This window comes from Miniopterus schreibersii (assembly GCF_964146895.1).
Source record: "Miniopterus schreibersii genome assembly, chromosome: 11".
Lineage (NCBI taxonomy): Eukaryota > Metazoa > Chordata > Mammalia > Chiroptera > Miniopteridae > Miniopterus > Miniopterus schreibersii.
The window spans coordinates 39,674,550-39,695,847 of record NC_138111.1 but is presented as its reverse complement, the minus strand read 5'-3'; the positions used below and the strand labels follow the sequence as shown (position 1 = coordinate 39,695,847).

At 43.5% G+C, this 21,298-nt stretch overlaps 1 protein-coding gene across 7 annotated transcripts in view; it reads right to left on the bottom strand.

Annotated features, from left to right (window-relative positions):
* Positions 1 to 3,633: 3,633 nt before the first annotated feature.
* The window catches only part of TRPM3 (transient receptor potential cation channel subfamily M member 3), a 738,103-nt gene continuing 720,438 nt past the window's right edge, over positions 3,634 to 21,298 (bottom strand). For 4 of the 7 annotated variants that reach the window (XM_081150430.1, XM_081150431.1, XM_081150428.1 and 1 more), the window contains 4 exons: positions 20,422 to 20,572; positions 20,109 to 20,308; positions 17,825 to 17,957; positions 6,361 to 8,399 (listed from right to left, as the gene is read on the bottom strand). In XM_081150430.1, the coding sequence (XP_081006556.1) occupies positions 6,947 to 8,399; positions 17,825 to 17,957; positions 20,109 to 20,308; positions 20,422 to 20,572 (1,937 nt within the window). In that variant the 3' untranslated portion in view covers positions 6,361 to 6,946. Of the gene's footprint in view, positions 8,400 to 17,824; positions 17,958 to 20,108; positions 20,309 to 20,421; positions 20,573 to 21,298 lie in introns of all 7 variants that reach the window. The other 3 variants (XM_081150433.1, XM_081150432.1, XM_081150434.1) reach the window with 1 other exon arrangement.

The following is a 21,298-nucleotide window of genomic DNA, read 5'->3' as shown; positions in this document are numbered from 1 at the left end:
ACCCATAGGCCATTAGTTCACAATCTCTATTTATGGGGCCCCAACAGTTCTTGGCATGAGGATGGTAGAGATCAAATGGCGGCAAATAAATGCACGAGGAAGTCCAAGTCATATTTTGAACTACTGAAGTTTCTCTTTTTTATTGCAAAACACGTGTTACAGAAATTTCAGAAAGTTTTTCCTGTGGTATCCGCCAACTTCTGCTTCGAATTACATATCTAAACAAACAAGCTCAAAGTGCATTGTGAATCCAATAATAGACCTTTAAAAAAGAACAATTCCTCTAAGAATTTATATGTATTTATAATGTCAATAGATATGCAAACCGCTGCTTGTCCATACATAAGGGAAGAAAAGATGTATATATATTTAACAAACCCAATTTCAAAATTGTTTTATTTATAGGAATTCATTTAAAAATGATATTTCAACAATCTCCCCCCTTACAAACTATGGTTAGAACATTTACAAACGAGAGCCTAAGTCCTACGTTATGAAAGGGCAGTGAGCACAGTCACTGCGCGCTGTGTGCACAGCAGGAGCAGCACAGACTCAGGTCGGACGCTGTGGTGACAGGAGGCAGACGAGCCTGACACGATGCTGTGCTACCCTCCTTCTGAATCCCTCACAAAGACCCCGCGTTCGGGTCCAGAACGACGTGGCCTATATCACTCAGGAGAGCGGGGTGCCCCTGAATAGGGGGAGTTCCTTTCTCCCCCGGTTCTCAGCGTTTCGTGCTTACACTCTCTGAGTTGGAATCAAGCATCTGACCCCAGCTGGCCCTAAATCAGAGGTCCCAAGCGATTGCCTTCGAGACTGAAGGCTGCGGGCAGGTACATGGGTTCGGCTGGCACGGTGTCACAAAGCTGAGTGTGACGCCTCTGCAGTGGGACTCGGGCTCTCACGCCCTGCAGACCCCGCTTCTCCCTGTAGCCTCTCACCGTCCAATCCGATCACGCCCGTGGGCCCCGCACCCAGCCCCTCCGCCTGTTTGTTTGCGAGCCCATGGGCTAGATGCAGGCGGCCCGTTCTGATGACATGTGGGAAGCTGGGGTGGAGACCTGAAGGATCCTTCTGGGATTCAGACACGCAAAGAACTGGATGCAGCTGATACAAACACCAGCCAGGCTGGGTGTGGGAAGATCAGGGCCGGAACAAAGTCTGAATGGGGGGCCTTTTGAAAGCAGCCGCTGTTCCAGCGCACGGTGCCAGGCCATGGGGTACTGAGGTGGTGGGAGCCAGGGTCTGCTGTGTGGCCAAAACAGCATCTTGTGCTGGGCTGAGAGAAACGAAGGAAGTCAAAGGGGTGAGAAGATTGCTCCCCAGGAGCGAGGCTGAGCTCCCACTGTGTCCCCCAGCTCTCGGCAGCCTGCCTCTGCCAGAGCAAGGCCGGGGTCCAGGATGGTGTGGACACTCTTCAGAAAGCCTATGGATGGGTTCTTTTCCTGACACTGGGCAACAGGCAGCGGCCTGAAGGCAAGGTAGGGGGCTGGGGGCTTTCACTTCACTCTTACTGCCACGGAGATCACTCGGCCACTGGAGTCCTGAGGCAACATGTAGAAATTGTCACGTCTTGATTTCATTCGCGGCGATCAGTGTAAGGGATTCGTCAGATAAAAGCAACACAACTGCCTTCTCAAATGCATTTAAAAAAAAAAAAGGAAGGGGGAAAAAAATCTTGTTTTCCTTACATCAGAACCAGACTCTAATCTGAGCGAGAGACTGAGATGTAAAAAGAAGAGAAAGCTTAGGCCAGTGCAAGCTGAGAGAAAGTTTTCTCCACTCGTTTGAGAAGCAGTCATTTATAAGACTCTGCAGATCGGCTCTTCTCTTTTCCAGATGTTGAATGGCTTCTAATAATGAAATGGTGATTTCTTTAAAGGTCAAACTCTTCAGAGTCACCCAGTGCTCAGTCAGACTCCCAGTCATCCATCTCTCGCCTGCCCCAGGCAGGCTCACCCACAAGAGAAAAGCCACCAGGTAAGAGGGAAGTCATATATTATATCACCGGACCACTCATTCGTACTAATCTGTGGATTTCTGCACTGTCATCAATGGACTTCTCACTCTCACCTCTGGTTTGGCAATTTGTACCCAGTGGCCCTAAAGAATCAGAAATATGTCTTTCATATATCACAGATGCACCAACACCTAGACCTCTGTAAACCCAAGTGGTGTTGGCTAGCCACCTGCAGGTCCCATAGCTATACACCCTGTTGTTAATATTTTATTTTATGTTATTTGTTCAGAGCTTAAAAAAAAAAGATTTAAAAAACCCTTGGTTACTTTTTTTGTTTTTAATTTTTAAAACTTGAACATAATTTCCAAACAGTGTAAGAAGCCCAACAATTTGAGTGAGTTCCTAACTGGTTTCAGTGTCACAGCAGGCAGGAGTAAAATGTGCCTTTAAAAGTCAAAAGAAACGCATAAAGCAGTGCATGCATTCTGTTGCCACAAAATTAAGACTGGGTTTGGAGCGGGATTACTTCATTTAAGTCACATTGCTATTGTTAAAGAAGAGTGAGTTATAATGCAATATCTAGAACAAGTATATTACCATCTATACATTAGCATCACTTTATCTAGAAACATAGTAGTGCTACTAAATGAGCATATTTATAAAATACTGTACACTGCTTCCACACTGGGTCAGCAGGTGTAAACAAACAGCTAATGAAACTGGAACTTAAAATATTATTTTAAGTTCATTTGTCAGATAGTCTTTTGCATAACATGCCAGTTTGTCTTTCACAAAATCACAACGTGCCTACCACAACTCGCAGGGCTGGTGAGAGGCTGTACATCAGCTTATATAAATATATTACAGTGGTTTACAGGAGCGTGGGAAACATAAAGCAGATCAGGAACAAAAGTGCCCATTGCACGAGGATGCTAAATAACATGGAATTGGGGACATGATTAATCCTTGCAACATGTGCTTCTTTATTGAATGTTACAGATTTGTAAATGATTATAAAGCTGTCCTGTAACGTTCATTAATACAACCACATGCTACAACTATGCTGGGTTAAACACAGGTTACATACATGTTTACATGTATTTTATAATACAGCATTGCCCAACACACTGAATGGTATAGCCTATAGATATAGCATGATGGATGACTGGATAATATTTATTATCATTAGAGAAGTTAAACAGCCCAAACATTCCGGAAGATTAGACTGTACAGCCTCAGGAAGTGGAATAAATGTACTATCCAGTTATCTACCATAATATTATCTATAGAAACCATCTCTTAGAATACATTCGAAACATTCAGAAGAAACACATTCTGTGTTTCTACAAGTACATTTCTTCTCATTTGATTATTCTTATATATATATATATTTTCAAGGGGGAACTTTCAAAGTGCTAAATAATATGTTAGACTTAGAAACCTAGACTTAAACAAATCCAGTTCTGTAAAGTGCTGCATTCTGACCGCTAACACACCGTCTGGCTCGGAGAAATACACCAACTAGCCATGACAATTATCCTCAATCTTTCCAGCTCCTCATTCAAATCCATTAAGGAGGGTGTTTCTAACTATAAACATAAGGTATGTTAGTTAATCAAGAAATTTCCACGGTCATTTTCATAAAACATCCTTTTTTTTTCCTTCTTCCAAAAGGACCAAGCAATTTAGAATACATCATTACATATAGCAGTATATAAAAATTGGCACCTCAGAAGCAGATGATTAAACCAAAGCTATTACTTCCTTGAGTTCTCTATGACTTAATGTTCCTCAATAACTTGCTGCTCGTGAGCTGCTTAATTCACAGAGACAGGTAATTAACATCCCCTCGGTCAGGGACATGGCCAAATGATGAGCTGCACACAAACCGACTACAAGACCACAGAATCGATGCCATGTCGGCGTGCAAAGGATCCAGCAACAGAAAGAAATGGATTGAAACATAACACATGTATACGTATAGGAAAGAAATGGCTCATGAAAGTTACACAATTTGTGTCTGAAGTCATTTAAATTTGGCTTTTATATTTCACACACATTACAAAAGATGCAATAACTATTTTCATGCGTCACAAAAAAACCAGGTAGTCCCAAGGTCAGGACTGTTAAATACTCTGTTTCCCAGGTCTTGTTCTGTTCTCTCCAGAAAATGCAATGAATGGAAACACCCGGGCTCATAATTTCTTTTTCTCACTTTCACTCTGGTCCAGAATAAGGCCCTGGAGGTGCTGTGCTGTCCTGATTACTCTGTGGCCAAAGAGTAATGGTTTCACCCCCTTCTTGGATTCCTCTACAGACTCTCTCGGAGAGTCTTCTGGCTTTGTGAGTGTGCTCCACACTTAAAATCATCCCTATGCTAGGATGTAAGCACATCAAACTAGCAAAATCAAATCTAAGGAACAAAAATAACGAAATCTTGGTTCTAACTCTGGTGTCAAGACTTGGCCTTCCTGAGAATCACAGAGAATTGGTCTCAAAATGTAAAGTGCCTCTTACAACCATATTGATTATGAACAAACATGGTTCCTCTTTCTCATTATCAGTCAATATGGAACCAGGGTTACAGGAACCCTTTAAAGTTATATTGCAACTTTCCATGTCTATACTTTTTTTTTTTTATTTTGAGGGGAGAGGGCCCAGAGCTTTCATCAGATCCTCATAAAGATTCATGACTCTGGGAAGTTTAAGGGCAACTGATTTATTTATTCTCAGACCAAATGCATGTTTGCTGAGGGGGAAATAGCCAACTTGGGTTCCAAAAATATAAAAGTATTTCTTAGAGCAATTATATACAAAGGATTCTGGTTGCTTGTTTCTGATTCACCTAAATACTAAGGAGTGAAAAAGGAATTCCTTAATTCTTTATATGTGGCCTCATCACTATTCTTACAGACAAAAAGCTTATTCAGAGGTTTTAAAAAAAAAGTTAAGGGCTAGAGGCTTTGTCCTCATATTTCCTTGATTTCACATAATGAGAAAATTTGGAGTTCACAACTACAACTAAACAAAAGAACCAGGTTTTGTTTGGGGCCGGGAACATAAAGTCATTTTCCTTCAAGACTTTATTCTTTTTCAAAATCAGCGATCCAAATAGAAATCCAAAGATTTGAGGATCAAAATTTCATTATCCCACCTCAAATCCAGATTCTGATCTAGAAGCGTGTATTCCTGTATTCTAGAACCCACAATACTATTCTGGGTTAAATTATGTCTGCTCAGATTGTACTTGCTGTAATCACTTTGTGCAGGAGAAACCAGACTAAATGAGATGGCATAATGGTGACTGCTTATGGACCAAAAAAAAGGGGGGGAACAGGGGGCAGAGGGCAGGAGCAAGTCATTTTGACAACTCTAGCTTGGTACAAGAAAAAGTTAAGGTTATAGGGATTTAAAATATCATAATGTCAATATCTGTCAAAATATAATGAATTCTTTCAATGAAATTCCTTGGATATTAAAAATTCTGGTTGTACCTCAAGGTGATAGAAAAGTCCAAGCATCTTAAGAAAGCTCTATATCCTTGTTTATATACTATATATAGCATGTCTCTCTGTGTAAATGCATATATATGTATATAAGCAGCATATGCTATAGAACTCTTTACATGGTTTATCTGCTTTCTATTTGAGTCTACTGTATCTTTTTTATAGCTCTGGATGTAAGAAAAATATTCATGGCGTGCCTATAACTGATGGCTTTGGGTTGATACCAAACTCCTAGTCAATTCGAAGGTTATTTATGGTTTTGAGACTTCCTTAAAAAGTGCTTTGGAACATTTCCATAGAAAAGATACCAGCCCTTGAAAAACTCCGATTAAATTTATGCTGAGCTCAGACTGAATGGCAAAACTCTAGATATGAAAATATCCACCAAATATTCACATATAAAATGGTCATGTGATGCATGGTGTGAAAAATTGGCAGTTTCATCTTGGAGGTGTTCAGAAGACATGGTGGAGTCATGCAAACGATGAAAGTCACACAGCAGCATAACACACAACATGAAGGGGGAGAATACAGCAATATCCCATATGGCAATTTTAGGTGAGTTCTGCCCACTATGTTTTTTGTTAGTTCACTATTATATATTCAGTGAGCGAATTCATTGATGACAGGTGAGATACAAAATAAATTTAAAAATATAAAGTTATTTAGTTACATTCATCCTGAGCTTGCTCAACTATACCCAAATGCCCACTGTCTATAATAGGCCACTTGACATCTGTTTTTAACATCAATTCTTCTCTTATTTCTCTTGCAATACAAAAAGGCATTTCTTTTCCCTTATTTTCTTCAGAAAAGATAAACAGTTGTGGCACCAGAAGTGAATATACAAGAGACAGGTGAACTAGGACTGTTACCTTGTTTTTCTTTATAATGATCAATTACAGAAGTGTTGGCATGAGAAGGATGTGGGACGTTAGGTAGGACTGCTTGCTGCCGGCTTACACTGAATAGAAAGGGTGCTCTTCATCAGTCACCAGTGATGGAGCCAATGCGAAAAGAAAACAGAATTGAAGTTTAGAATATCTCATCTGTATGCTGGCTACTTTATTTTATTTTATTTTCCAATTTAGCCCTGCATCCTAAAACTCTCGACAATGGTCAGAAACGGAAAGAACGCCTCCCGGCATGGAGAATTCGAGAAGCCCCTTCATTCCCAGAGCTCAAGGCTTTCCGAAGTGACTAGCGATACACATTCATCGCAACCCTTCTTCTCCCTCTTTCCCCTCCCTACCCATCAAGTGCGCACGGGGCATGTCCCCAGTGTTTGGCACTGGGCCAGATCAAATGCATCCTTGATCTGTGGCCCAGAAGTCACTTTCGAGTTACCACCTCCTAAGGCATTGCTTGTTCTGCTCGGCTAAGACTAAAGCAGGTGTGTCAAGGAGGGGGAACAGGTGGTCTGGGGAGAGTTTCGGGGGGGGCCGGGTTCTCGAGCCCCTGCAGTGCTTGTTCGGGGGGTCTAGCTGTGCTTGCTTTCAAAGCTGGGGAACGCCGACGCTCTGGACAGTCTCCTCATGGACAGGCTGTCCCCTCGGCCCTCCGGCTTGGAGGACTTACTCCTCTGGAAGGGATTCCGCAGGCTCGCGGTGGCCCGCTGCCGGTCGAGCTTGTCGCTGATGGAGAAGCTCTTCCTGGTGTGCGCGTGGGGCGCGCTCGGCTCCTCTGCCGAGTAGCTGTTGGCGCGCTCTATCTTGGGGACCGTGATGTTGTTGGACAGGGTCCTGTCTGAGTCATCGCCCTCCTGCGAGGGGAGCGCGGGGCCGGCTCGCCGGCCTTTGGATTCGTTTTCCTCCGTGTCGGAGCTGGGGTGACTCAGCTCTGCTTCTCGCTCAGGATGGCAGCAGGATGCGTCCTCCACTTTGCCTCCGAGACCTCCCGGGAAGGTGGCTCTGTCAGCAATTGCTTGGGGGGCATTGACGCACCGTGTGTCAATACAGTCCGTAATACTTGTGTATTCTGCTGTTTTCACGGGCACCCCAAAGTTGGCGTAATAGCTCCTCGAAGGAGAAAACATAAAGCTATGCGACTTCACGATGGGGGCCTCTTCTAGAAGGAAGGGCGTGGTGGGTAGGTAGCGGCTACTTTTGGAACGCTCGATGGTGTGGTACATCGGAGGGTCCGCGTCCCAGGGGTTCTGGCACTCCGGGAGGTGGGTATAGTCTGAAGAAAAAGACCTAGTGTCCAGGGAGGTGACGTCCTCGAACTCAATGCTCTGGCTTGGAGGCCTGTCTGTGGGTGCGAGTGTTGCATAGGCACTGCTTGAAGGAGCTGTGGAGGGTACTTGAGCCAAGAAGCTTGGTTCGCCCAGCCCAAGGATGTTCATGGAATTGTCCAGAGGCTCTATATCACAGTGGAGCTCATCCATGGCAGAGACATAGATGTCTATACATGATGACGGTCTTCTGGAATCGGGAACAATGGCCAAGGTGTTTGCAGGGGCTGCAGGAGCTTTGGATTCCTTTGCTACAGAGTGGGAACTAGTAGCCCGGTGTAGGCTCAGGGACCTTTCTTTAAAAAGACTTTCCAACTTTTCTATACCACCTTTGTCTTTCACATTGACCGAATAGAAAGAATGGCTTCGCATACGGGGCATTAGGGTTGGAGAAGTTGGGGACATGGTCTCCTCACCTGCAGGGTCTATACTCTCTTGGAGCTTGAAGGTGTTTCCCTCCTGGCTGTTGAAGCTGCTCTGGCGGACGATGTAGGCTGCGTCCGTGCAGTCGGAGGAGGTCCGAGAGCGGATTTTGTTGGACTCGGCCCGCTCCAGACCCGTCAGACGCTCCAGGGCCGTGGCCATGCGCCCGATGAGGTCCTCGAGCTGCGCCAGCCGGATGTCCACGGTCTGGAGTGAAGCCTTCATGCAGTGCTCTCTCTCGTTGACTTCCTCCAGTCGCATGGACATGTTCTCCACCCTGTGCCAAGCAGAGAGAACGAGAGTCACTAGGGGCCAGGTTCCTCTGCTGGAGGTTTAGGGAGCATGAGCACAGAGGTCAAAGCCATGCCTGGACCTTGGTCATCAATGTCCTACCAGAGGGAAATGTCCTACCAAGAGGTTATAGGTTTTGAGGAAGGGGTAGAGAGGAGAAAATGGCAATGATGCTGTCACTGAGAATCACAGAATCCAAATCTTTTTGAGCTGGAAGAGGCTTTGGAGATTATCTAATCCAGTGATTTTTAATGGTTGATCCCCTTTTCCCTCAGCAATTTAATGCACAATCTTGATAAACACCAAAGTTGAATAGTTCTTATTGGAGCGTTGTCCCACCCTCATACCACTCCCATGGCTTAGCTGTGGCTTGGGGCAGGGTTTAACGACCTAAATAAGTGTTAGGGTGTTGGTTTATCAGAGTCACCAACCAAATGAGAATGTTGCATTTTGATGACTTTACCCAGAGTTTTGCAATAGAATTTCAGAATATAGCTATTCTTATTGCAGTGTTTATGGACTGAGGTTATTTTTATTTTGCATTTACATAATAATCTTTTTTTATTGTTATTCACAATAATCTCTTAAAAGAATTTAGCGCCTCCAAAGGAATTAATATGGTCCTGTTCCAGAGGCACCTGGAGTTGATTTGATGTAATCTAATCCAATCCTGTCAATAATAAAAGAAAAACAAACAGCAAGAAACTTAGCCAAGATTCCATAAAGTAATTTGTGGTGAAGTCTGGAGTGCCCTATCAATAAGTAAATTATCTCGTTTCGTTCTCTCTGTCTCTCTGGGTAGCTGATCGCAGGTGTCTTATTTCACAGTTATTTCTAGGTGTCTTGACTCTTCCCACTGGACATTCTTAAGGGCGCGATCTCTCATATTCCTGTTTCCATTTCCATGTTGCCAGCCCAGTGTGTGCCAGGTGTCAATACAGGTTCACCAAGTCAATCAGTGTTATGAACTTGATTTCAACTGTCTAATAAACTACCTGGCCATTTATTTACAAAGACAGAAGTCACATATTTAAAATAAAGTTGTGCCACATTTTTCACTAGCTTAAATTAACTTGGAAAAGACAAGCCAAAGTCAAGTCATGGTTTGAGCTCAAATGTTCACTTTTAAACACCCGAAGGCAAATCTTTTGGAGAATCTGAGTGAGATCAATTCTCTGCTTTTCTAGAGGGGGTAAGGATACTTTCCCAATACTCCCAATATGCACAGCAAACCGCTTGCCTGCCTGCACTTACAGAGTGCGCCGTGCGAAGAGCCATGGGAGTCAGAGCTGGGCCCCTAGCTGCTGTGCTAGTGGTGGTGGTGTGTTAATAAGGGCGACACCTCTGTTAGGGAGGAATATATATTTCATTGCCAAAGGGAGGTATAAGGGGCAGTGATTTTTCTCTCTGAGAGAAGTGGGCACTTAACCCCCCCCCCCAAAAAAAACCCCTGCTCTCCCGCTGGTCAGCGTGGGGGTGTAAGACTCCTTTGCCTTGGGCACACTTCTGTCTCTCTCTGAAGCCTCCCCACCCCACCACCAACTCACTCCATTGACTCTGCTCTTTTATGCTTCAGCTTCGCTTGGCCCAGCCTGAGGCTTTAGAGACATTTTTCCTTGGCTCTTTCCTGCTCTGCACCGCCGGGGGCCAGGCACGCTCAGCCACCATGGCCAGGATATTCTCAAAAGACTTAGAAATTGAGAAATCCCGCGTCTGCGTCTGGCAAACCCCATGCTATTCACCCAGCTAACACAGCTATTTCAGAAGAAAAATACAACTTTTCCCTATTGCACTTTGTTTTGTGGTATAAACATAGCCTGAGAAACAAATTACTTAAAATAATAAGTTTGCATGTCTTAGAGACTTATAATTTTCTTTTTCATCATCTAGCTGATGGAGTTTGATTTTGCAAGTACTGCAGTTTCATATTTTGCAATGCAATAAGCTTTGGGTAAGTGGGTAAAATACTTCTTCATTAAAGTCAGGAGAAGGGCAGAGCATGCATTTCTGTAGAATGAGACTTTTCATTTCAGATACTCTAGGTACTGGGTGCCCCTAGCTTTTTAGTGTTGGCAGAGTAACAAAAGGCAAGAGAGTTTCCCCCACTTTCTCCTTTCCTGTCCTGGAGCCCAGTGTGTGCGGGGTTGGTAGGGAAAGAGATAAAGATGCTCTTTTAGCATTATCGCCCATGATCATTGGTCTGTGCACTGTGAAATATCTCTCTGTACTGTGGGGACCCTGCTCCCCATGTCTCACCTCCCTACCTTCAGCCCCAGGATCCTACACTGAGAAGCTAGCAGGTGAGAGACAGAGCTAAGGCACAACAGGAGGCCCCAGAAGAGTCAGGACCTGGTTGTGGGCAGTGAGTGGGACACAGAGGAAGGAGCCCAGGAGATGGGAGGAAGACAGGAGGTGCAAGGCAGAAGGGGCTCCTCTGGGAAAACAGGGGGTCCCCAGTGGGAGCCCCAAGAGTGAAGAAGTATGGCTCTGAGGCTCTGAGGGGCTTTGGAATATAAGACTTGAAAAAAACACATGGACTGTTTCATCCATTTTCTTCCAGTATTCTGGGTGTGTTTAACCATCTGACTGTTTAATCATTTAAGTCATGGATGCAACTGATAGGGGTTTAATGTAGGAGTTATGAAAGAATAAATGTTCCCAGAGTCAAATTTATAGATATTTGTTCCATAACTGAAGTGTATCCCTTTGATTTTAAAATTCTTGAGAAGTTAAGTATAAATGGGCATGCGTCACAGATATAAATAGGCCTGAGGAAGAACGAGGAGTTTCTGGTCAGGACTGTTAACCATTAGGAGCTGACTCTGGTCAAACCACGCAGGAGATAACACGGAGATAAGAATGATAAGAACCGAGGGATCGATAGGGAGCCAGGACGGACAGATACTAGGAGTGACTAAGTAACAAAACAAGGACCGTGGAATGGAAGACGCTGCGTGTAAGGGAGCAACTCCTGGTTCTTCTTTTCTCTCTCGCGTCCCCGGGCCCTGCGTGGCTCATTTCAGAACGACTCAGGAGACAAGCACAATAGGGACACACGGGGTTTTGGAAAGGTATGAGGTGGCTCCTGCCCCTGGGAGCCCAAAAAGCGACAGCCAGGAGCCCATCAGAGGGTCTCAATAGGTTAGTGAGAAACCCTGCCCAGAAGAGCACTAGCCCCTCTAGCCAGTGGCATGAGGAGACTGACATTCAGAAGGAGATTCTGGTGGCACAGAAAACTTCAGCGTCAATATGCAGTCTCTTAACTTAAGGGCTATTGTTTTTCAGAAACTCATTTTCTTTTCTGATAAACTCAAAATGTGGTTAAAGGAAATATGGTTAAAGAAACAAAAGGGTTGGCAGGCCATGCCTGGGGTGCTGGCAGTAGTGTGTCTGTAGGACAAAAGGGAAAAACTATCCTGGAGCACAGGAGCCCAGTCATGGGGGCTCTGGTGGGGAGCAACGGGTTTACATCAAAGCCAATGATGCAGAACAGCCCAGAGGAATTCTTGCTTATCCAGAGACTGGTACCTAATTTAGGAATTATTTAAGTCCTTTAGGATCATCTATTCTTCCCCTTGAGCCAGTTATCCTTCTCATTAACACTGGGAAGAAAAAGAGAGAAAAGTTTAAATTCAGCTCAATCAATGGAGATACCAAAGACCAGCAAGGAGATGGGTGAAGCTCCTCTTTTTCTGGCTTATACTGTTTTTTGATTATTTATGAATTCCATACATCCTAAGTTATTCCTGTCTCTCTTTGTTTTGAAAAATTCTAAGTAGACAATACTATTAATAGTCTTGTGTTTATCACTTTTGTGGATCTAGGTGAAGTGATTAAAGGATACAAAGCCCATTGGCTCTGGAAAGATCATTTTAGATTAAAAGATGGCCCTAGGAATAATGTATATCCTAGTTTGCTTAAATTGTCACTGCCTAGGAGAAAAGTCAAATTGTAACTTCTCCTGACAAGTGGAGCCTGACAGGTGGGGTGATGGTGAGGATGATCTCGAAGCTTTAAGTTAGGGGTCTGAGAATTAAACGCCTGCGGGCGGGGCAGACTGAGTAAGTGGGTGAAGCAGGTAAGGCATGAAAGAATCGAGGCAGGGATTCTGTGGCAGCAGAGCGCATGCCCAGTCCAAAGGCATTCAGAGTGGATTTTAATAGTCACTGCAAGTCCAACGCAATAGCCCTCGTGGGCAGATGCTGCCCACAAGTCACCAGTTTGCCAATTCTGCTTTAAATGAGTTGAAGGAACCAGTAAAGAACTTCCAGCCACGACCACCAGGAAATGTAGGGAACTCTTAATAACCAAAGGGAAATAAAAAGAAATGCCAGGAGGCTGCAGATAGGAAAATGTTTTCCTGAGAGTCAACTTTCCTGGATTCTAGGAATTATAGGAGTTCCACATAAATTCTAGGCAGCATTAAAGAATGGCTTAGTCGTAGGTAATTAAGCAGATGGTATCTTGTGAGTACTTTAAAAAGATAGGGTTTTTTAATAGGAGACTACTTGGGCTCAACAGTAATCTTGTCTCTTTTTTGATAATGTGGACTAATAGAGTGCCATAGATACACAACATTTGTGGTAAATTCCGTTGTGATTTCAGCTGGGAGGCTGACACACTGGCTGACTGGAGGATTGTGGATACCTGGCTGGCTGATGCCACCATAAAAAGTATTCTTTGGAGTGGCGCCATGTCTTGGTTCTGTCTTGGTCCACCTACTCTGTGCTGGTGAGCATTTTGGTGAATTGCGTTGAAGGCACAACAGGTATGCTTATCAAGCAAACAATGATATGCAATGAACAGGGTGAAAAATTAATATACTGGATGATTAGATCAGGATCCAGAGTCCCTGAGGTGCTGGAATAATGAGTCAAAAGGGGACAAAATTATAAAAAATTCATAGCAATGAATGTTAAGTCCCAACTTTAGGTTAAAAACAATCATCTCACAAGAACAGGTTTGAGGATATTTGAATCAGCTCGTGTGAAAAAGCTCTCATTTTAATTAATTACAGGCTCACTCTGAACCGAAGACATGACTTGGCTGCAATGATCGTAATGCAGAATAAAATATGTAGATCACATAATAATAACCACCATCAATTGAAAGCATACTATCTTATATGTTATCTCAGCGTTTAATACTCTACAGTTAGGTGCTAATACTCTGTTGTACAGATGGGGACATAGGTTCAGAGGAGTAAGTAACCTGCTCAAGGTCACACAGCTAGTTTACTGGAAATTAATATTAAAATCTTTCCATTATACCATGTTCTTTCTCTTATAACATGGAAAGAATGACTTGTCCTATTGTACTTTCTGAGTATTGGCTCAGGACATAGTAGTAAAGGAAAGAAATAGTAAAGGAATGAATAAAGGAATTAAAGCTAGGCTCTAACTACAGTACAGAATTAAGTTTCATTTAGGTACCACATTAAGGGGTCATGTTGACCATTTAAAGTGCATAGTGGGAAAGTGAGCAGAGTAGTAGGAGACCTGCTGCATGCATGACAAGCAGTTAAAGGGTCTTGTGATATTTAGGTTGGAAAAGGCAAAGCGAAGTGGGGAGATGACAGTGATCTTCACATACGTCAAGTATTTTTTTCAGAGAGAGAAGAATTTAGTTTCTACACTGTCCTCTCCTAACTCTGAACTTTTAGCTTTTCTGTTTGGTTCCATCAGTGGTTCTCAAAATGTGGTCCATAGACCAGCAGCATCAGCATCACCTGGGAACTTGTTAGAAAATTCTTAGGAGCAGTTTCTTAGCTTCCATCCCAGACGTACTGAATTAGTGAATTAGAACCTGATGGTGGTATATGGGGAGGATACTCAGCGGCCCATGATGTAACAAGCCCTCTAGATGATTCTGAGGCCTTCAAAATCTGAGAACCACTGGGTTAGATGTTTTTAGCTATTCCTGCCTTGAGTGTACATTGGAGCTCAATGACACCGTGTTTCTTGAGGACAGGGCCTTGCCTTGTGGGTCCTCAGGGCCTGCCACATTGCCTGGCGTACTGTGAAAGCCCAGTATGTACATACCGAAGAACTGAGCTTGGAAAAGGAGCTTGGAGTTTGATGGAACAGACTGCAAGGATTGGCTATCTGTAGCTGAAAGTCTCAAAAGTCTCATGAAAGAAGGCAGTTGCCAATGTAGCTTAATAGGTTAAAATATTGATTATTTTAATATAAATTTCATTAGCTAGGTATTGACTGAAATAACGTAGAGGGTATTGGTAACTCAATTAGATCATGATATTCTAAAATTGTATTGCTTTAGATGCATCAGGGTCATTACTACATAAAAATGGGAACAACAAGCATTTTTCAGAATCAAGTTCCTCCAAAGTGCTAATGAGCTGGAGCTCAAGATATTGTATTGAGCTCTTCACATAACATTTGGGTGCAAAAATATGATATAATAATGATGCATTTAAATGGATAATTATGGAAGTATCTTTGTATTTCTTGAAAGATTCATGCAAATACAATCTGTATAAGTAAATTATATTTTAAAGGGACTGGCAGGGGGAGGAACATGGGGCTCATTATGTGAAGAAACCCTTTCCCCAAATCTTTTAGTAGAGCAAAGAGCCAGCTCTTAACTTTTCTGACTTCAGATTTCTGTATTGGGGTTATCTAACATGACAGGAGAATGATATAACGTTCTATATACTATATAGAATGTGTACAGTTAAATTATGTAGGTTAGACATGTACTTATCTAAATGTGTGTATATACATATCTATCTATCATATCTATCTATCATCTATCTATCTATCTATCTATCTATCTATCTATCTATCTATCTATCTATCTATCATCTATCTATCATCTATCTATCTATCTATCTATCTATCTATCTATCTATCTATCTATCTATCTATCATCTATCTATCTATCATCTATCTATCTATCTATCTATCTATCTATCTATCTATCTATCTATCTATCTATCTATCTATCTATCATCTACCATCTATCTATCTACCTATCTCTCTCGTCATCTATCTAATATAAATAGGACAGGTGATCTCACCTGCCACTCCACTCAGAAAAGACATGAAGTCCTAGAAGACGTGGGAGATGGGTAAATGGATCTATCTTCCCTTAGTTCATCTCTGTTCCCTCGTGCACCTCATGGTATTTCTGATGTGCCCTGTGCAATCCTAGTGCTTAAAGATGTTATTCTTTGGTGCATTTACAAATGTAAAAAAACCCAAAACCACAGCCACCATCAACAAAAACAAGACCCCAAACACAGACAGAGGCACCAGAAGCAGAAGAAGGCCTTGGCTTAGGTTCACTTCTCTGGCACCTGGGCTTGGTTGTGAGGTCGTCCTGGTCCTTTTGGCCCTCGTTACTCCAGAAGGTCAGCTAATGCAGGGGACACAGGGAGGGTGGGCCTGCACTCTGCCCTGGATTTCTGGGAATTGCTCACTTTGGTCACCCTCCTGGAGGGTGGGACTCTGTATCCACCCAGAGAGGAACAGCATATGGGGGAGGAGTCTCCTGAAGTGTTTGCAGGTGTGGAGTGAGAAGATCAAGTGGAGATACTATAGTTTCTTTCAGTTTCCATCCAAAAGGGATTGGTGACATGGTCACGGTATATCCCATACCCCGGTGTCTGCACCTCTCATGCTAGTTCCCCAGAGAGGCAAAGGCTTCTTTGTGTCTTCACACTGCCCTCCCCGCCTTTCTCTCTTCCCAATCTGTGGCTTTCTGAATTCAAAAAGCATTTCAAAGGCCTCTGGACATAGGCTTTGGAAATATGTCTGAGCAATGGGCAATGTGTCTGCATGGCGCAATTTTCTGGGAACCATATGGCTATGTGTCCATTAATAAATAGCTTTATCAAGGCCTCGGAAGGAGAAAGATCTTTAGATTTGCATCTCTTTTCTTAGTTTGCCAGAAAATTGCTTTACATCGTATCATCATGAAATGTTCTATTTTGCAATGACAGATGTGTATAAAATCTATTCATGGCTTTAAACTTTATTAATGTTGGCTGAGTACCTGTGGATACAATCACTCAACGGCATATGCATATACACCTACTTATGTAGACTGTATTCTTTGAAGAAATAAAGGGCCAGGGACAGAGAAATGCTCTTGTATAATTTCTACAGAGCCACTAGAAAATGTATGAAGTGAGTAAGCAGACAAAATGTCATTTCATGAAAACTAGAGGTGACTGACTCAAATCTTAGAAGCCTGAATTATATAAATTAAAATCATCAATATATTATACCTTTTCTCACTATTTATAATTTGCTCCTGACCTCTTTATATTGCAAATGTTTAAAATGTAAAGTTACTGCCTGGCTGGTGTGGCTCAGTGGTTGAGCTTGACCTGGGATCCAGGAGATCACTGTTCGATTCCCGGTCAGGGCACATGCCCGGGTTGCAGACTTGATCCCCAGTGGGGGCATGCAGGAGGCTGCCGATCAATGATGACTCTCTCATCATTGATGTTTCTCTCTCTCTCTCTCCCTCTCCTTTCCTCTCTCTGAAATCAATAAAAAACCCACAAACAAACAAACAAACAAAACAACAACAAAAAAAACCCCCCAAAACCCCAAAATGTAAAGTTACACCAAATGCTTTATAACACTTTGGGTGTTTTTTAGAACATTGGTTCCCAAATGCTGGGTTTTTGAACGTGGCAGCCTGGAATGAGGTTTTTATTAGTCTACAGCAAAATGAGGAAGGAAAGAAAATGCAAGTTCCTTTGCATAAAGCTAGACTTATTAAATTAAAAAGATTCTTTTCTCTTTATTTTGAGATTTTTCTTAGAGCCCCGCTAGTCCACAAAACCATTTGGTCAATGAGATCTAAAAATACATGACCACTGGGTAGCAAAATCTGCTTTTCCCTTGAATAAGAAGAAAACATAAAATAATTCTGGAACAAAACCGCAACCATTATTCCAACCAATACACAAGTCTCATGCTGTTGTTTATTTAGAAGGCACTGGGCACGCATACAAGCCAGGCACCTGGGCTATCTGTACCTTTGGAGAAAACGCTCAGTGATTTACATCAGATGCAAACCTGCTAACGAGCCTTGAGTTGGGCTGGGTTTCTCTCGGTGTGTGTCTGAGTCAGAACTTTCCAGTTTCTGGTCTGAGCCAGCAACTGCCGCCTTGTTCCGAACACAACAATCTCCAGCGTCCAGAAGGCGGCCGCTCCTGCCTGCTGGGGAAGTCTAGGATCTGTAAGTCTGGGATTTCGACCTGGGAACCCTTCAGGCAATGTTCTGTTCTCTCATAAGCCTCACGATTTCTTGGACAGTAAAAATAAACACAAGGGGTCTCTGATTTTGTGTGTGTGTGGCTGTCCTAACAAAAGCGATTAATAAAACACGCCGTGGCTTAAAACATCCCAGGAGACATGTGACCAGGGCACGCACCTTTCTGAAGTCACCCGGATCCTCTCATCGTTGGACGAGTTGAACCGATCATCCTTCTCTCGGAAGTATTCCTCTATGCACTGCTCTTCAAAATCGTGCACTTTCTTGAGCTCGTCATCAGTTATGAACAGTTCTGTGGAAAAGGCATGAGGTATGAGGCAGAGAAGTAGAAGTGATGGCATCTGACCTGTGGGCCTAATGACGTTCCGAATCTGAGCCAAGGTTAGGAGAAGGAGCCTAGGTTCTCTGTGAAGTCTCAGACTAAATCCAGATCCAGCCAGGCAACTGGCGTCACTGTCCCCTTTCTGTGCATTAGACTCACGACGAGTCTGTGAGGTTCATCTGGCATATCTGGTATACTGCAGGGACTGGTTACAATCACTCAAGCTGTAAGGCCAAACATGTAGCTAAATCCAGGAAAGGGAAGCAACACCGGGAGAGGCTTCTCAGAAGCTCAGTTTCTAGGCTGAGGAGTATGGCAGACAGACATTGTTCACTGGCCTTACTAAAAGCCCTTCTGCAACCTCATCTCCCCTTCCCCCTTCCTAGTACTGAGGCTGGAAAGCCAAATACACACATTTCCAGCCTCCCTTGAAGGTAGCAGCAATGATGAGACCCAGTTTGGCTCAAAAATCAAAAGTCTGCTGCAGGGAGAGGCGGTGTATTGGAAAGAGATTTTGCTTTCCTGATGAACTATAGTGATGTGGTTGTGTCTTTCTACATTTTTTTCCCTTTCCCTTTCTTTTCTGCTTTGAACATAAATGCGGTGACTGAAAGTGCAGCAGCTATTTTGCTACCTTGAGACAACAGTGCATTCACGAATAGCTGAGCCTAAAAATAGGACTCTGGGTCTTTGACTTCAGTGAGCCACTGTTGTGCTCTGGGTTATTTTTTGCTTTGTGAGAAAAATAAAACCTTACTTATTTGTGCTATTGTTAGTCTGGTTTTCTGTAATAGCAGGTAAAGTAATTCATTACTGATGGGCATAGAAAATGGCCCAGTACATATTTGAACACCTTCCTCCCCATACCACCACCAGTTTTCTATTTGTCTAAATTTATGTTTCAGATGGAAATACTGAAATTTGGAATTCCCAGTCCCTCCTAACTCTCCAATTTTAATGTCTAGAAAGAAGTCAGCATTGCTGTGTTAGGGAAGTTGTTGTTTTAGTCTTAGAGAAGCAGGTGATTAAATGGCTTTGATTTCAAACTTTAGATCCACTAGTGATCACCTGGAGGTAATTTCTGGGCTTTTATTCTAGAGGTTCGTTGAGTAGAGTTAGTGTAGGAGGTCTACTTGAGAAACCATTGTAGCTTGCTTGTATGGGACTGGATGCCCAATGGTTCTTAGCTGTGGGAGGTACCAAAGGACATTTAGCAATCCGCAGGAACTAATGGTTTTTAATGTGTGGGGGCTGGATGTGCTAACTCCCCTACAATGTGTTGGACAATCTTATACAATGAAGTATTGTTTTGCCTCAGTGCTAATAGAACCTCCTTTTAGAAACACTGGACTAGAAGGTGGATGGTGGAGGGTCTTCTGTGTTGCCCTTTGAATAATGGAAAACAGGGCTGGTGTCCTCATGAAATCATGTAAGTACAACCCCTAAGGTTTAGAAAACATTCAAGAGCTAAAAAAGGATAGGTCAAGAAATGATTATGGAAAATCAAACTCTGTCACCTGCAGCTCAACTCAACTCAAATAATGATGCTTAAATTATATATAATGCAGCTTGGGAGCTCATAAATATGGTTGATATTTGTGGTGGGACCTCTGGAAAGTAAGAAACTTAGAACCTATGAAGGTGCTAAAACAGCCCTGCTGGAGATGGGCTCTATCTCACTAAGGAAGGTGTGAGGCTGCCCTGGCCAGTGTGGCTCAGTTGGTTGGAGCATCGTCCTGTGCACTGAAAGGTCACGGGCTCGATTCCTGGTCAGGGCACATACTTAGGTTGTGGGTTTGATTCCCTGTCGGGTGCATGGGGGTGTGTATGGGAGACAACCTATCAATGTCTGTCTGTCTCTCTCCCCCCACTACCCCTCCCCTCTCTCTAAAATCAATAAGCACATCTTCGGGTAAGTATTAAAAAAACAAAAAAGAAAGCTATGAGGCTAAGAATGCTTGATTGCAGCCTCTACTGTCTTCTTTCTAGCACTGTTTCTCTGGCAAGCATGCCCCGTGCTCCCTTCCGAGTCTCCAGAGACCACAGTCCTGCATGAACGCCTATAGGAAGCAGGGGGGCTATCCGATTTGTGGCTGCTGGGGCCTGTCCCTCGAAGCTTACTCAGGCCGTAGTCCCTTTCATCTGGGTCGCTCTCATGCTTCCTCCATCGGCAACACAGGTGCTGGAATATCATGGTCATGTGGCTGAAGATGATCAGAGGTGGGGGCAGCACTGGCCTTTCATGGAAAGTCATGATGAGCTGATACCTCTGAAACTTCCACACTTGGTTGGATATTGATTTTACCTCAAAAAATGTATTGCTGAAATAGAGACCAGAGAGAATCAAGTGAGAAACTCCACTGCCTGCTGAAGCATCACACCCCTGCAGTGTCCCCATGTCATCCCAAAGGGCTCTAAAGAAAGACCCCCTTACTTAAAGACAGCGATGAGGAGGTTGACCAGCAGGATGTTCGCCACCAAGAGGTAGCAGGCCATGATGGCTGGCACGATCCAGGCTCCTGTCTTGCAGGGAGGCAGCTGAATTATTTTACCGTCCTCACGGGTCTCATTCTGTCCACAGGGTGCTGCAGGAAGCAACACAGGCAATAAATGAGAAATGACGGCTATTTGAATTAAAAAAAAAAAGACTCATTGAATGAGTTTTTTTTTTAGATGGAGGAAAAATACAGCCATCTCAAACCAAACAGAAAATAAATAAATAATTCCAAAAAAAAAAAAAAAAAAGCCAAAATGGAAAAATGAAAGCTTCATGAATGTCCCAAGGGGCTGCTGCTACTCCGGAGGGGACTTGGTTCCTCTTGTCTTCCAAGTTGTCATTCAACTTGAAAGAGGCGGGTGGAGTCCCCAGCTTGCTCATGCTGTCCCTTGACCCCTGACTTTCACCCAGGGGCCCTTGGTGTCCTTAGGAAGCCTGGCGAGGGCTTTCCTGGGGAGCAGTGGGAGGAGCAGTCTCACTGCCCCAAGTTACTTTCAGAATGTGCTGCAGAGGCCAGAAGCCGACAGCTGTGGGAGCAGCAGCGTGGAGGGCTATTGATTGGGAATTAAGACGGGGCAGCTGTTAATTGCTGTAAGAAACAACCCCGGGCTCTGAGTTAACGATTTGCTGTCTCAGTGAGGAAGAAACAAAACAGAGCAGGGCTGGGGAAGTACTCAGAGGGCTTGTGTCTCGGTTCTCCTGACAAATGGCATTTCATGGGGAGGGCAATGAGGGCTGGTGGGCCAGGACCTCGGAGCCCTGAGCCACCCACTTTCTTTCAGCAACATTTCCATTCCAAAAACGTGCTTTTCAG